Raw genomic sequence first — 17115 nt, 5'->3', positions numbered from 1 at the left:
TTCCGGGCGCCGCGGTGTACCAAGCGGTGCACAAACAAAGAAAGGCTCGAGAAGAGAAAGCCTCAGCCAAACGAACGGGACTCGCAACAGCAGCCGCGCAAGAAAATAGCGGCGCGCAGCGACGGAAGCCCGCACCACGCGTGCTGAGACGCCACTCTCTTCTTCCCCAAAAAGAGAAAAAGCCTATAGCACCGATGAACAGGGAAAGCAGGGAAGAGGAAAGGAATGGCGATGGATAGCCGGGATCATCCAGAATTGCGCTGCTCCGCCACACTCGCGCGGGTTCCAAAACAAAAAGAAACAAACCTACGAGAAGATAAAAAAAAAAGAAACTCAAATCTCGCACGCCGCACAGAATCTCAACCCGAGGGGATGGGAGTCGACAGTTTTTCTTCCTTAATTCTTCCTGTCGCCTTCGCCAGCCGCGCAGCTCCCTCGCAGTGTGCGACGTCCTATACGGCCACGGCTCTTCATCTCTTTCCGGCACGCGGAGCCTCCTTCACCATTTCGTGTTTATGTATTTTTTGTTTCACTTTCCCAACGCTCGTGGCGAACGCCCCGCTTGCCACGGGCGCTTTTAGTTTTCCATTCTTCTTGTTTCCCACCGCAACTCATTTCGTAAGTCTCCTTTTCCTCGACCCATCCTTTGCTGCCTGCGCATAGCTCGCGCCGTTGGTTTCCATCGCCTATTCTCCGACAGCTTCGTGGTACGCCCGAGGTGCGTGTGCGTGTGTAGGTGTGGTATATCTATATAAACACACACTATTCCTTGCGAAATCTCCCGGCAATGGACGTTTTCATTACGAGGAACGTGAAATGCCCCGCACTATCCAGTTCGGAGCGGTGAAGGAGAAACGGGTGATAAAACAGTTGCAAGTCCACAGACGGCCGCTTGTCTAGCCTTTCATTTCTCTCTTTCGCACCAACTCTTTGCTTGACTGGGGCACCTGACGTTTCTTCCTGACGTCTCCTTTCAGCTGGCACCCCGTGATTTGTGAGCCGGCGGCACTTGGAAAAAGAGGCCAGGTCGGCCGATGGCTGCGGGAACCTTTTCCTTTTCTCGTACTTTTTACAAAACCAGTCTTTTTTCCTTTCATGAACGCTTTCCCGAAGGGAGTCAGGCATGAGGCGCACCCTTTTAGGGGCGAGAAGTTAATTCTACACCGCATCCAAATAGGCAAAAAGAACGCACAGGCAGTTAGCACCTGTAACGCGAATTTCACCGATAGCTTCGACGAGACGCAGCGCTCAATGTTTGCGACTACGTTGCTTTTCCTCGACATCGGCGGCACGTACTTTTGGATCTTGGGATCTGCGGAATCTCGTTGCGCAGTACGCTTCCAGCCAACGTTCCGACCTCGCTCATGCACTATTAAGGCGAAAGCCTTTAATGCCTCATACTGTTGTTAGCAGACGCGTCGGCAGCCGTGTCGACAGACGCGTCGGCAGGAATGTCGACAGACGCGTCGGCAGCCGTGTCGACAGACGCGTCGGCAGATTTGTCCGCCTTTCGGCGTCACTGCTTAAAAAGAAACTGTGCCGAGATTGGGAATCAAACCAGGGCCTTTGGCATTTGAAGAGGAGACGCTACCACTCCGCCACGAAGGCTCAAGGCTCCAGCATGAAAAATGCGCATCTAGTGAATGCATAGGTTTCATAAATAAAATAAAAGAATAAAGTTAAGAAAAGGAAAATAAAAATAAGAAAATTAGCAAAAATAAAAACAAAATAAAATAGGATATGAAAATAAACATAAAAACACTAAAAACAAGAAAAGGAGTAAAAATAAAAAATATGAAAAATAAAAAAGTAAATAAAAGCAAACAGTGCGCCAGGAAATGCTTTCGCCTTGCAGCACTTTAGAGAGCCAAACTGCCCCCTGAATTTTTATTCCACACGCCTCACGTTGCGGGCTCTATCCTACCGCTGACATGCCGCGTCACGAGCACGACGCTCTCTCTCAGCTACACGCATGGCCTCGTAGCGCCGGCATCCGCGCTCTCTTCCGGCCTCGGCCCCACGGCGAGCTAGGTATTTGAGGACTGCGCTTCCGTTCGCTACCTCGTGCCCGGCACAAAACCCACGGGACCAGGCGTCTCCGTGGCGTTCGAAGGAGCCAGTCAAGGGGCTCCTTGCAGTGGCGATGAGGAGGAGGGGAGGAGAAACAATTATTGACCATAATGGAGATCTGGTTGAAGTCAAGCGGGTGGTATTCTCATTAAAGGATCCCAGCGGCCTTTCCTGCATATCGGACGTGCTTGATGAGTTGGCCCTTCAAGCTCGTTGGCCCTTCAAGCTGCCACTGGTCAGCTTTTCCTCCCACTATTGTTCTGTTCACACGTTGTGCGTGTCATTTTAAGGTGCTCGGGATTGCCCCTACACCCCCACGAAACGTGATAAAGTGTGGGGCGGGCATTACACCAGGGACAGGTGCGTCTGTACTGTGCGGGTTACATTCTGCCGCACTTATAAAGGTTTGGGAGGGCTAGCTTAAATTAACCTCATTGCCATAGCCTCGTAGGAGCTCAGCTTTTTGTACAGTGGGAGGTAATTCTGCGGGAGGGGCTCGAGAGGGGCTGTTGGTTGACCCATTCGGTTGGTTAGAGCTCGAGCTAAATCATGAGCCGCCTCGTTCCTCTCCAGTCCATCGTGCCCTGGAGTCCACGTAATTTGGCGGTGCTGAGAAAGCGGGGAGCTTAGGATTTGCGCTGATTTCATCGGGGGGTCTTTATATCGTGTAATCCCGACAGGTACGTTGCGAATCGGTAATGATGTGTAGCGTCTTGCCGAGCTTGTCTTGATGTTTGCTGGCTAAAGCTGCAGCAATGACCTCCGCTGTACGTGAGTTCTTGGCCTTGATCGAAGACTCAATTATGGGGTTGAGTTCGTGGACAGTGGTAGCTATGGTGAATGCGACCACTTCGGGGTATGTCGCGACACCCGTGTATGTTGCGCGTCTGCTCTCTTGTAGTTTTCGCTGTAGATGCGGAACCCGAGCTTCGCGCCTCCCCCCGTTTAGCTCGTGATGTATGTGCATGAGTATTGGTGCATGTGCATGTGCATGGCGATGCATGTGCATGAGTGAGGTTGGGATTGGTCTTCTTTTAAAACTCTCCAGTCGCCGTGGTGCCCACCCTGTTAAGCACGGCTCGTCTCGCTGATGTGGATTTTAGTCTGGCGTCCTATGAGGCTAAGATCGCTTCCATCAGCTCGCTGAAAGTGTTGTGCAATCCTAGGGTTGTGCGATATAAGGCCTGTACCAGCATAAGTGTGTCTTCTTCTCGCATGCCTTGTTTGTTCTTGGTAATGCATATGATCATTCTCATGATCGGACTCGCTGTGGTCTTCAAAGTTTGGATCATGTGTGAGGCTCACTGATCGCTTTTTATTCAAAGTCCGAGTATGCTAACCTGATTTGATCTCTCTATGTAGATGTCTACAGTTCCGGGCTACTTGTCCATGTGTTCGGATTACTTCTGATTTTTTGGTGGCGTAGTGTAGTCCGCTTCTGGCCGTAAAGGGTTCCACTGTATTGGCGGCTTCTTGAAGAGCCTCTCCTTTCAGTGCTAGTGATACTTTGGTAGTCCATTTAGTGATATCGCCTGCGCAGAGGGTATAGCCAATATCTGGCTCTTTTTGAAGCTCGGGTGCGAAGCTGGGCATGACTATATTAAACAGGAGCTGGGAGATGATGGCTGCTTGTGGGCTGCCCTTCTTCGCCATCTTCATTTGGTCTGATCGGGTTTTCCTTGCTCCTATCGTAGCTGCGCGCTTTGATAGAAATACGCTCACATATTTGAATATGCGTTTTCCGTAGCTCAGATTGTTGAACTCTTGGAGGATAGCTTCTTGTGACATGTCGTCAAAGGCGCCTTTCAAATCTAACACTGGGATGAGATGTTTCCATCCCCTTGGTATCGCGGTGAGGACTTCATTTAGTAGACGAGAGGCGTCTCGTGCCGAAAGTCCGGGACTATATCCGACCACAGAAAACGTTGTTTCACTCTATGTAGTCTTGGAGCCGAATCTGGACTACTCTTTCAAATAGCTTGCGCAAACATGATGTTAGGAAGATAGGTCGCAGGACCTCGAGGGTTGGGCGCTTGCCAGATCTGGGTATGGTTACGATTTCGGCGTGGCGCCACTCCTAAAGAACTTGCCCTTCCTCCCATAGTTTTTGTTGTTATATACTGTTAGGTCTTGGACATAAGCCGGACTAAAGTTGCGGATCATAGGGGGTTGTGATCAGATCGGCTCCTGGTGCAGTGTTTCTTTGCGAAAACATTGCTGCCGCATATACCTCTTCCACTGGTATGAGAACATCCATGTCTGGGCTGGGTCTTCTTTGGTAGTTCAGTTTGCATGGTGGGATTGGATTATTTCTTATGTATCTGCTCTGGAGTGCTCGCAGTAAGATGAAAAAAAGGTTGTGCTAGTACGTTCCTGCTCCTTTCCCAGATTGCCCTCTCTCGCGCCTTCCTCCTACCTGTGGTCAATGTGGACTAGCGGCTACGCGAAGTGAGAAACATCCCACTAACAGCTCTCAGTTCTCGTTGTAAACGAAAGCAATGGTGGAGAGCAGCGAGAGCTAGATATCATGTAAGAACAAGAGAGAGTCCATGGAACTTGTTATATTGCAGTTTCTATTGGTCTGATACGGCGATACTCACGGTAATCTGTAGCGTTCGGCGCGCTTAGCAACTGGGAGAGGAAAGCGAATGTCCCCAATCGGAGCCAATGGCTGAACTGAATCTGTAATGAGGGGTGAACGAGCCGCTGCTGCCTCTAACCTAATTAACGCCAGTGTGGAACGGAGAAATTATCCCCGAGCGCTTACGCGGTTTAGCGCTTTCTAGTGTGTAGAAACAATTACGCTGCCATGAGAACCACTGACACGCTGAAAAATAAATGAGAGGAAATCAAAATAGAGAGGAGTGAAGAAAAGGAAAAATGAAGCGAAGGAAAGGAAAAATGAAGACGAAATGAAAGATGGAGGAGAAACGTGGGAGGACCAAGGATCAAAAAAGCAGCAGAAATGAAGGAAGAATGAATGAATAAAAGAAAACATAGCTGGATAAAAGGAATAACAAACAATGAATCCGCCAACGTGCAGTGTGGAATGATTGCGCAAACCTAATGAAAGGAGACATGAGCTCATCATAGTAGTTGTTGCATGGAATAACAACCGCGTACGTAGTTATGCAAGGTCAACACAAAAAATACGGGAGGCATCTATTCGAATACTATATAAATTTAATTCTAATTCTATTTGAATTCTATGACCATTCTATTATAACTCTATTCATTCTTTGTGGTTGGTGCAGTTGTAAGCGCAAGTACTGATTGTTACTCGTTAACACTTCGTATATTCCCACCTTTAAAGACGTCACTCCGTTACTACCAGTCGTGAGTTTTGTAACGTCGCCACTTTTCGACCGACGCCGGTTTTCCCCGTTGATGAGCTATCTAATGTTTCCGCATTAAATACGCTGCTAACTACGCTTGAGCACTTGCAGCAATCCCGGCCCAAATGATAACTGGACAAGGCGCTCCCTGCCACCCGTCTCTTCAGGTCTTGCGCTTCAAGGCCACGCATCCCAGAATGTCCCCCCCCCCCCCCCCCCCCTTCCCAATTCCTTTTCTCTCACGTGTCCTTGGCGGCGCACGAAGCAAAGAAAACACCAACCAGTGCTCCTTTCCAGGCGAACGAGGGTGCGAGCACGCCCTCATTCCGAGCCGGCCGCAAACAACCGCTGGCGGCCCCGTTTCAAGCACGTGGCGTCGTAAAGTCGGCGCCCGTAGTCCGGTCCGGGGCGGAACCGCGGATGAGTCGTCTGGAGCCGTTCCCGAATGTCGGGTGAGAGGATGCGCTTCCTCGGGGCTGGACGCGTAGACACGATTGGGCGTCCGAGTCATTTCGGTCGGCGCTAACCTCGCTCGAGGTCAGGCGATGGCGGTACGACCCCCGCGGGTTCCATAAATGGTGCGTCTCAGTGGTTCAGTTGTCGGAGCTTTTCCCGCCAACACGAAACACTGGTTTGATAAACTAAGTAAAACCAATTCGGTACGATTATTTTAGAGCCAGGAACTCTTGATAGCCTGTAGTGTCTAGTGAGCACAGCGAAATATATTGGTTGTAACAGTGAGCGCCGAAGTAGACCTATGCTTTTCTGTGGTCATCTCTTCGACGCAATCAGCACCGCAGTACAGAAAACAAGATTGCGCGTATATTATGAGGGTAAGACGCAGACATTGCGAGAAAATTTTTCACAGCTGTTGACTAGACATTTTAAAGGAGGAAACGCGTCCAAGCTAACAGTGAAACGATGTTTTATGTCTTCAGAAATCAGTCACATAGAAGTTAGGCTTCATTCAGCACACATATACATAAGGTTGCACCGCACACACACGCACACTCATACACATACATACCCACTGGCAGGCACCCGCACACAGGGACGAACTCACTCACGCAGGCACGCACACGTAGTGGACACACACTCAAGCACAAAAACTTTAGACACGCAAGCAACCGCAGTGGTTAGCTATTGTTCGCGGGAAATAATAACTAGTTCGGAGGTGTGGGTCATTCGATCCCGGGAGGTGGTATCACAACTAAACAATTCCTTCTCCTTTTCAAAGCTCTCGGTGTAGCGTTCAGTATGCTATTTGCGGCCAATACAAACGTTCATAGCACCGATTTACCAGGGCAACACGAGGCAAGAGAACTGCGAGAATACTGCGACTGCGCTGCCAAGTTCCAAAGTTCGGTGCCTGGCCGCACAGACTGCTTTTGGATTGTGGTAAGATAAAAGAAAGGGAAAAGTAGAAGAAGTTTCTTTAGTGAGATGTCCGTGCCGGAGTAATCAAGTTCAGGTGCTCGAAGTCTGTGCGAAACCCCTGCAGTGGCCTTCATATACTTTTATTGCTGATCATGTTATGTGTTACATGTCATTTCAATAAACTGGAACTGAAAAGTCATCTCTCAATGAAAGGTATGCCGCTCAGCAGGAAACACTAACACAATCGGTACAAAAAAAGAGAGAGAGAAAAAAAGTAAATCACTGAGCTCGGTAGACTAGCATAAAGCGACCCTGTGAGAACACCGCGGAAGACTAAAAGGAGATGAACACCAAACGGTTCTGCCGTCACACAAAATGACTGCTGGTCTGGGGACATCCACTTCATTTACCGGTCTGCACAAAAGACGTCGCTCAAGATTTCAGCTTTCCACGTCTGCGAAGAAATAGCAGATCGAAGCCAGCGCACACATACACACGTCGCTCGGAGCTTCGTTTCCGCCACAGAGATCACTCCGCTGGAACTTTTCGCCCACAGAATTCACCCATCAATCGAGAGTGCTGAGCGCGGTTGCAAATACTTTTGGAGAGCCTCGCGAAACGGTATAGCAGCGTCTCGCATATAAAGACGGTTCCCGGAATGCACGCGGTAGGAGATTGGGGAGCCTTTCCCTCTCACCGGGTTCCCCATTTTCCCTACCGGGAACGGATCCCTCCCAAAGGTGGGCGGCGTAGCGAGTTGGGAAAATGAAGCAAAGCGCGAAAGCGATCGGAAGAACGCCCGCTACTCTCGGTTTCTTGCGAGGTGCACGTAGGGCCGCACACATGGCTCGCAGCGATTTCCACTCCGTTACCTGGATATAAATGGGGAGCCTGATTCGAAGGATAATGGATTGCTTTTTCTGCGCGAATGAACGCGAAGCGTTAAACGAAAGAGGAGCCGTCTAGCGGGGACAGACGGATCATTTGAACGATCCCGTCGTGGGGGAAAAAAAATAGTGTGGAATGAATAATGTGGAACGAAGTCTTCAATTCGCGTCGTGTTATTAGAAAACTCTGAGCGGGAATCGACGGTGTGCTCTCGGTTGTGTGAAGCTGCGATTTTTTTCCAGCAGCAAAATAGCAGAGACCATAGAAAGATAAAGGACAGCTGACGTGACGAGAACCGATGTGTGCTGAATGTTACCTGGTGTTGTTTTGTTTTTTTTTTAGGGGGAGGGGGGGGGGGGGGGAGGCGTCCTGTGCACTAGTCTCAGGCACGCACGCACGCACGTACAAACACAAACACACGCGCGCGCATTCGCTAAAACAACGTAGCATTATCAAAGCTAGAACTAGACGTGGCATGAGATAATCATGGACGTAATGCGCAAACTTGTTCACAAACGAACAGTCGCGAGTGCCCCGTCGCCATGGCTATCGTACTGTTGTTTGTTGTGATAACGAGACATGAAATCTAAAATTGTTGAGAAAACCTAGGCCCATTAGGCACATTTCTCACTTGCTAGCGGCCTTGAGGTTAGGGCTCGGGGTTACACGACCGCAGTTCTACCTCCCGCAGTTCTTCACAGCTTTGCCAGAGGGTACGAACATCATCATCATCATCAGCCTGACTACGCCCACCGCAGGGCAAAGGCCTCTCCTATCTCCCATGCCTCTCCAATTAACCCTGTCCTTTGCCAGTTGCGGCCACCGTATCCCCGCAAACTTCTTAATCTCATTCGCCATCCTAACTTTCTGCCGCCCCCTGCTACGCTTGCCTTCTCTTGGAATCCACTCCGTTACCCTTAAGGACCAGCGGTTATCTTGCCTTCGCATTACATTCCCTGCCCAAGCCTACTTCTTCCTCTTCATTTCGACTAGGAAGTCTTTAACACGCGTTCGTTTCCTCGCCAACTCCACCCGCTTCCGATCTCTTAACGTTACACCTATAAATTTCATATCACGCCGATAGAGAAACAGAGCACGTAAGCACAAGGTTGGATAAACTCAAAATGGAACATTTCGAAAGAACTGCCTATCTGGCCTGGAATAAGTTAAAGTTGTGAGACATATTGTCCAACCAAAACTTTTAAATTTCCACGACGCTTCGGACTCAGCTGGGCTCCTTCAGGGATAACAGGGGCAGTGTGGTTTGGTGGAATTTAATATAAGGTTGGATGTCCCGCAAACCATTTCATGATTACCAATTTTGCGAACAAAGCTATTCACTCCCAACACATAGGGCACGGACTAGGAGTCGCGTACGAGCAGAATTAGTCACTTTCCATCTGACGGCACGGTTTGTCTGACTTCTTCATTGTTTTATCTGAACACTCACATACGCTTTGCGCTGCTGCTGCGCGGACACGAGCGTGCATAAAGAGTACACTTCGTCTCCCCTTTTATTTTGAGCGTTTTATCGTGTTTCCCTCGGGTGCAGTTACGTATTTGATGCCTCTGCACCAATAATTGTACGATGAATGTGTTTGCGAATTACATATGCAGTGTTTAAAAAGAAACTCCGTCACGTCATCACCTCACATGAATACGTTAGTGTATTTGAGGAGGAGGCACTATTCAGAGGTTAAGCTTATCTCGGGTTTCCGCACCACAGCCTTCCTTGAGACTCGGCTTAGGGTACCGATAACAAGGGCCCAGATAAACCAGGCGCCGCTGTGCACTGTGGGTCGGAAAGTTTTAAAGTTGTTTTCCAAAGTTTTTTTTATTGATGTTCTGGCCAGTGCAGGTTATAAATGCACCACCTCTCTTGCAGAGTAAGCACCGGGAATAAAGAGGTTCCGGTTCGTACGACATAAAAAAAAATCGTGGCACAAGTTTAGTGCTTACACGGTGCTAAGCTCTTTGTGAACCTCTTATATCCTCCCCCCCCCCCCCTCCCCCTCCTCACACCCTCACACTGCCTACTTTTTTCAAAAGATAGATTAAACAAACCAAGGTTATCAACTCCGCATCCTTTTCCTTTACTTATTTCATTGCCTATTTCTTTGGACGACGACAGTTATCATTAGCGATTATGATAGCTGAAAGGAACAGCAATGCCACAGATTGCTACTTCAGAATTCATAGAAAAGAAATTCCCACGGGCACCCAATTCCATTATGTGTTGCCATTATTCCTATGGCATTAGCAGTTTTTGATGTCTTTACCGAAAATGACGTTACTTCTTTCTAGCCAAATGAAATGATCCCGTCTGGTAACGTCGCTTCTCTGCAGCAAATAGGAATGCTCCGGTATGATCACGTTACTTCCTCCTAGTCAATGCGCGAATTTTCTGACCGACGACGCATTTGGCTCCATGGGGCTTTTAATAAGAACGGAAAAGAAAGAAAATGGTTCTTTCCGGCTGAGTAGGCGAAATTAAAAAGGAAGAAGACGGCCGGCCGAAATCAGAAGAAGAAGAAATCGGCGCACGCGAATTCTCGGACCCACTGCCCCGCCCACTCCTTGAGATCGCGGAACGGGAACGATGACCGAGGCGGAGCCCTTGCCTCGGCCGGCGCCAGAGACCATACCGGAGATCGTGCTGCTACCCAAGCCCCAACCTACGGTAGGCGTCGCTAATGGCGGCGTCTCGGCCAAGAGCGAGCCGCAAGCCGTGAGTCAAATGCAGCAGGTGAGCACTGCCCAGATCCTCCCGTGGTGCACTCCGCTGAATCCCACAGGAGGAAGTCGCCTTCGACCTCGATATGTCAACATTGGCCGCAAAGAAAACTATAGTTCGGCTCCACGAATTTTCCTTTCTCAAAACTTTCCCTTATTTGCGCATTTCAGTGGTAGAAATTTTTTTAAACTTTTCTTTCTCACTTCCATGACCCTCAACTTGCCCCTTAATCCGCTGTGGCGCGGCTAAATAGCGGTCTAATCGTTTGTTCAGGTGGTACAGTGCTGATTACTGTACAGTGTGTACAGTAATCAGCATAATTCATATTCACGGTGGTACTGCAGAACGCGTTCGATTGAAATAGTTGTATCTTCGGCATCGCCCGCCAATAGCGGTTGCTGTGTGCCACGCTTACGTACTGCTAGAGGAATCAGAAAATTGAGGACTTGCAGCTGCAAACCTAGCGTACCGGCTTGGCAGTTACTTTCCTTGAGAAGGGGCCTTAATGGGAGTCCAAGCAGGACGATCCTCATTAAAAAGTATACGTCCGTCCGAGTTCAAGAGTAAGACGAGCGTAATACTCCATTGCAGAAAGACGTCACTGGCACACGCTGTTGCGACCAGCAGGAATTCGACTCCCGACAGCAGCTCCTGACGTACGACTTTGTCCCAAAGCGGTTCCTGCGCTCGTTACGTGTCCTTTTGTGTGTTCAGAGCTGAACCTTCCTGCTGACTGTGGCACCCCCTCTACGTCCCTCGAATCTCTCCACAATACGTGCGTGTGTGTGCTGCCTTACCGTCTCGGCACTGTTCACAACTCTTTGTTCCTCACGGCCGAGGCCATCGTTGCTCGAGGTGACAGTGTGTACAGTCTTTGTCAAAAATATACAGCCCAAAGGAGTTTGCTTCCAAGCCATGTAGCGGGCTCCTAAGCACAGTTGACAGTCCTAAACTTGGGAGGGTTGAGGACTTAAGTTTCACCCGACTTCGTCAGATTAGGAGCCCTGAGTATGCAAGAGAAGCCACGCAGCAGGGCTCAGGAGGAGACCCACTGGGCTGTATATACTTTTCACAAAGACTGTACCTCTCCTCGCGGAGATAGCAAGCTGCCATTTGGAAGTTACTGCAGCTGTTATTGGCGATTTCTCCATATAGGGAGGGTGGGAGGTCAGGTGGGGGTGGCGGGGGGGGGGGGGGGGGGGGGGGTCCTGAATGTACCGGGACCGAGGACCGTCATCGGCGCCTGTTTCGCTATCTATAGTGGTACTGCAGCGCAGCTACATGGTCGTATTGCCTCTCCTCTCAGAATATCTCTGCAGCGTTGTTTCTTGATTGATTGTTTTTGCTTGTTTGCAGACAACGACCGCGGCGCATGGTGCGTCCGGCGAGTCTCCTTCGAGCGGCTCCTGCTCGCTGGGGGCGGCCATCGCGGCGACGCTGGCGTTCGGCTTCATCGTAGTGGCTGCGTACGCCTTCGTGCGGCCCTTCCCGCAGCGCCAGCGCTCCGACTGCGAGACGGACGATTGCATGCAACACGCCTTCCTGCTGTCGGCCGCTCTCAACCGCAGCCTGGACCCGTGCGAGGACTTCGGCGCCTACGTCTGCAGCGCCTGGCTCTCCAGCTCGGCGCACTCGCGGAGTCTCCAGGACGACCTCTGGTACAGGTCAGCACCCGCTTGCCTTCTTTAACCTTTTGGAACGGGCTCCTCATGCTGCAGGTAGGAAGTTATCTTGGCGTACTAAGTTCCGGCAGTAAGAAGTGAAGTTTTTCGGTCGCGCGCACAAAAAACAAGTATGTAACGTGACATGAGTTCCAGCGTCGGGGATATGTCGGGACCTTCCCGTTCCCGGTAATCATCAACTTGCGATGTAATCACTCAATTAATGTCGCACAGTCATGCTGTGGTCCCCGTTTTGTTTTGTAGGCGCGCCGTCATTGACAACTGAACTTGTTCTGAAGCTCTCAGTGGTATGTACAGCTGCTTTTACGTTACAGTAACTGATGCTTGCTCTCGGCGAGTAAGCCGTGATGCCAGCAGTGATGATAGGTTCTTCGTTACCATTGTTTTCGCTTTCTTCAGGCTAGTGGGTTTCATTCCGTGAACTCGAGAGAGATCCAGTTGAGAAATGGCCTATGAGCAGGAAATATGAACAAAGCATTTACAAAAAACTTGGAGTGGACAAACTCTACGGCCACCCCGCGGCAGCCTCTCCGCTGCTTCTCGAGCGTATGGTCTACGCCCCAAGCTCCAGAAAAGTCGTCCATCGGAATGCAGTGCGGTGGCGCTTAAATAGTATAATATCCCCCGCCCTTTCCGCACTTAAAACTAAGAGGTAAACTAGAGCTACTCCTTACGTCATTCTGACATTCGATCTTTTATATTCGTTAAAGTGATGTCAGGGTTTTCGACTCTCTGTCGTACAGTTTATCTCCGAGTTCCGTAATTTGTTGAACCGCACGCGAAATCGTATATAAAGACCGGCGGGAGGAACATGATCCTTAGGAATTCTTAGCAGGCCAGTTGCGAGCGGCCGACTCAAGAGCCTTTTACACATCCGCCGCACTCAACGGCGCATCCGATGGCTCAGATGTTATGATGTTCGTGCCGATCTGTATACGCATGCTGTAAGAAACACTATGTATGAAGCGAAACATGAACACTGGGTTTCCTTCCAACTCGCGGACAGCCCCATAACAAGATACACGAAGGAAAATCAGCGAGACGTCGACCATTACACTAACAGTCAAAGCGATGGCGCACGCAGAACACGGCCGGCTTAATGGGGAACAAGTAAGTGATGTGATGATTAGAGGGGCTGGCGTAGATAGTGCAATGTTTCCAGGATCTATCTTTGTCTTGATTTCTCAACCTCAGAGATAAGACAGCCATGTTTGTTTATGTTGTGCAGTGTTGCCAGGCACGAAACGTCTTCCAGAGTTGCGAGTAGACCCTAAGTACCTCGTATACATCTTCGAACATTTACACGCAGTCGTGGTTGCGATGGTGAAAGCGGTTAGCCAAACTGCTGGAGGCAATTAACTCCTACACTTTCCCAAGTTTTGTTTTTTTCTCCGTCCAACAGAGGGCAATAAATTGTTTACGCTAGTGAGTAGAACAGAACTGGCATGTGCCACACACTATGTCAACGACGCACGCAGATGGACCAAGCAAACTGCGCACCAGCTCGAGAGGCAGCGGCTCTTCCCGGAGGCCCGGCCTACGGTCAAGGCAGCCACCATGCTGCAGCGCTGCCTCGACATGGACGCCGACTCGAGCCGGGAGAACACCAGGTTCTTCCACCACTTCCTCAGCCAGAGAAACCTGAGCACGGCACCAGGCGAACAAACCGTGGCAGGGGCGCACGCCTTGGACGTGCTCTTGGACTTGGCCATCAACTGGCGCATGCCCCTCTGGTTCTCGGTGGCCGTGCTCAGCGGACACTCGGCCGACACGGTGGGCCTGCTCATCGACTACGGCCGCTACGATGCCTACTGGGTGAACTCTGCCCCGCCACACGGCGGCGACGGAAGTGAAGGCGGGGATGTGGCTATGGACCAGTTCATTCTGCAGGTAAGTGACCTCCCTAGGCAGCCCCATGATTGCAATAGCTGCAGAGTGTGATTTGGTTGTCAGAACACTTGATCCGGAAGACAGGGAATTCTTTCCTTCTGTTCACGTTTTCGTTAGAGCGGTAAATTTCAAATGATAACTAATGGGTGGCAAACAAGCCGTCCTCTACTTGCAAGGCAACCGTCAACGAAATTTATTGCTTTTGTTCTTTCCTGGCATCGAACTTTCCACCAGCCATTTTTCGCGGCATGCAATACCGAGATTTATGCAACTGAGATTGGATTTACAGAAAAGGGAGCTGCGTAGGCGGCTGATCTAAATGTGTGTGAAAACAATTTACAGCAGAGGCGACTGCTTACTCCGAGGCCCACTGCTTTTATATCTTAAATCTTAGCCCCTTTTAAGACGATGCGAAGTAAAAATCAGCTCGTCGCGCTAGCAGCGCATCTGAGCAGATGATTCTATAAAGACTAGCCAACCAATATGACAAATGCCGTTTCCCAAATCAAGACTACGCTCGTGTCTGAGTGCGCAGACCAGGAAGGTTTCTGAGTACTCCAACTCGACCACTGATGTAAAACTTAAGCTCTACAGCTGGTAGAATTTTCTGTGGTCTCCACAAATCATTCAGAAAATTGCCATATCTCGCGAACCCTCAAATGGCACTGTTTATAATCAAAGCCAGACTAAAAACAATCATGACGTTCTCCATAATCACTCATCTGGGGCCCTATCGTCCGACATCGGATTTTCTTTTGTATCAAATAGTACGAGCAATAATGTCGTTTTGAAATACATGTCTGCAGAAGCATTTTCGTTAAAAAAGAAAAAAAAACCGTGTGAAATTTGTTACTGTTCGCTATACGCTGAGGAAGTGACCTGATAATGAAGGGTAACATTCTGACCTACTCACTGGCATTGGTTTTAACACTGGTGCAGACTCTTCGAGACCTGTCCGACACCAAGCTGCAGTTTAAGCCCAGAATAATTGGCATCATGAACATCACCAATCTGACGCCGCAATGGAGCTCTGAGCTATGGCTGGAGTTTCTGAACAAGCACCTAGCGCCAGCGTTCGCACTCACCATGCAGGGTCAGATGCTACTCACAGACAGCAGCCTGCTGGAGGTTATCGGCGGAGCCGTCGCTAGGTACGGCAACGAAGCTGTACTGCAGCACATAGTTCGAATCTTGAACAAGACATTCTCGAACCTCGCAAGCACGAGCGCGCCGTACTTCTACGACCCGGAGGAAAGCTACAGTGGGCAGCCGGAGAACGCAACTCTTGTGTGCCAGCTCCAGGTCGAAGACGTGTTCAAGCCTGTTCTCGCCGTAAGCCACGTGATGGCGAAAAAACTCGTCACCCGGCGCGCAGACGTGGACGATATCTTCAACAACGTATTGCACACAGCTCGTATTTTACTGGCAAGCACCAAGTGGATAGGCGAGAAGACTACAGCGAGGGTGCTCAATAGGATAGCGACGGCATCCGTCGAGCTCTGGCCCGAAGCTCAGCTCATGGACGGCACAATACTCTCGGACCTGTACCGCAGCTTTCCAAACGGTCGAGAAGCGTACGCCCGCGAGATGATCGAGTCCCGAGCTATCATTCGCAGCTACCTTGGCACGGAGTACTACGCCCACTTGACGGCGACGCCGCACGGCGGTAGGCAGCCGTACTTGTCGTACAACGTCTTCAACAACTCTTTCACCGTAGCGGTCAGCGCTCTCTCGACGCCCCTCTACTACCCGGAAGGAACGCTGACCATGAACTATGGCGGGTTGGGCTCCAGGTTCGCAACCTGGCTTCTCAGGGCCATCGATAACGACGACTTGGGCATCGTCCCCGAAGGCTGGACATTGAGTAAGACGGAATCTATGTACATGAAAGCCCCGTGCGTGGACGTGAGTTTTCCTGGCTTCTATCCCAGCCTTCCCTCGCTGGAGTTGTCTTACAGGGCACACCTGGACGCGCTGCGGAGGACGGGCAAATCAGAGGACGACAAGCTGGCTTCACTCGACGAATTTTCAGCGGAGCAGGTCTTCTTTCTGAGCTTCTGCCAGCCCATGTGCCGGATCTCCGACAATCTTAAGACCTCGGCAGAGTGCAACGTCGCAGTCCGGAATTTCAAACCCTTCGCGAAAGCTTTCCGCTGCAAACGTGGCTCGAATATGAACCCTGATCAGAAGTGCGCTTTCTTCACATGATCTTAGTCACGAGCTTCAGCGCTTCGTTGCGTGAACGGTAGCCTACAAAGACCGTTCCCGCATTGCGCTCTGTTTAAAAAGTGCATTATAACGGCAACATCATTTTATTAAAGGACGCAGAAAAAATACAAGAAAACAGCTAGTATTGTTTCTCCCATTTTTTTCGGCTTCTGATAAGCGAAAACAAGCTAAACACAGCACAAAATATAAATCCTGACTAGACGCGCGGTTTTCAAGTTATCCCAGATCGTATGGTCGGACAAAAACAAAGCAGATTCCGAATGTCATGTCCTGCGTGTCTTGCCCTCTCAGTGTTTGTCCCGTGGTGTTTTTTGCACTGAATTGAGCGTGTTAGCACAAATAAGTTGGCCGAAGATAAAAGCACTACAGGGAAAGAAAAAACGCTCACGCTGAACGTATAGCTGCTGCAGAATGCATTTCTTAACTTTAGAATGCATTTGACGACTGTTGCGCTCCTCACCGCTAGGAAGAGCGTTAAGCTTTTCTAGCTCATTCCTATTTCACGCCGTCGTCGTCGTCGGAGCCCACGGCGCCGTGCGCAGCGCAAATGTTAAGGAAGACTATGAAGACGAAGCGCCAGCATCGCTTCTTCGTCATTGGTGATCGCTCGCGCGCGACCCTCCTGCACAGCTGTCCGCACCCGTTGGTGGTTCCTGCCCGATCTGCCTTAGTTTCTCCGTGTGTTCGTGGTCTGTTCATTATCAGTTATTCGCCTCTTCAAATAAAATAACGATTTCATTGCCTTAGCTCTTCTTAGCCCATTCCTCAGTCGTCGCGCCGTCGACGTCGGCGCCGTCCGCAGAAAAGACTTTGGCATCGCGCCAAAATGACGTGCGCCCGTAGCCGCACGGTGTGTTTATGTTTTGGCGGGAGCGCTGGTGACGGCGGCCTGCTTGGCGAACTTGGCAGC

At 50.2% G+C, this 17115-nt stretch overlaps 2 protein-coding genes across 6 annotated transcripts in view; one reads left to right on the top strand and one right to left on the bottom strand.

Annotated features, from left to right (window-relative positions):
* Nucleotides 1-17115, bottom strand: part of Dgk (diacyl glycerol kinase 1) — a 453430-nt gene that overhangs the window by 108840 nt on the left and 327475 nt on the right. The gene's annotated exons all lie outside the window — the stretch shown is intronic.
* On the top strand, nucleotides 11799-16652 carry LOC149340176 (endothelin-converting enzyme-like 1). The gene is made up of 3 exons (XM_089550674.1): nucleotides 11799-12068; nucleotides 13565-13976; nucleotides 14916-16652. The coding sequence occupies exons 1-3, from the start codon at nucleotides 11932-11934 to the stop codon at nucleotides 16182-16184; spliced, it is 1818 nt and encodes a 605-aa protein (XP_089406800.1). The 5' UTR covers nucleotides 11799-11931; the 3' UTR covers nucleotides 16185-16652.

Source organism: Amblyomma mixtum, chromosome 6 (genome assembly GCF_055824585.1).
Source record: "Amblyomma mixtum isolate Tamu chromosome 6, ASM5582458v1, whole genome shotgun sequence".
NCBI lineage: Eukaryota > Metazoa > Arthropoda > Arachnida > Ixodida > Ixodidae > Amblyomma > Amblyomma mixtum.
The sequence above is the reverse complement of the archived record's forward strand: the minus strand, read 5'-3'. Positions and strand labels throughout refer to the sequence as shown.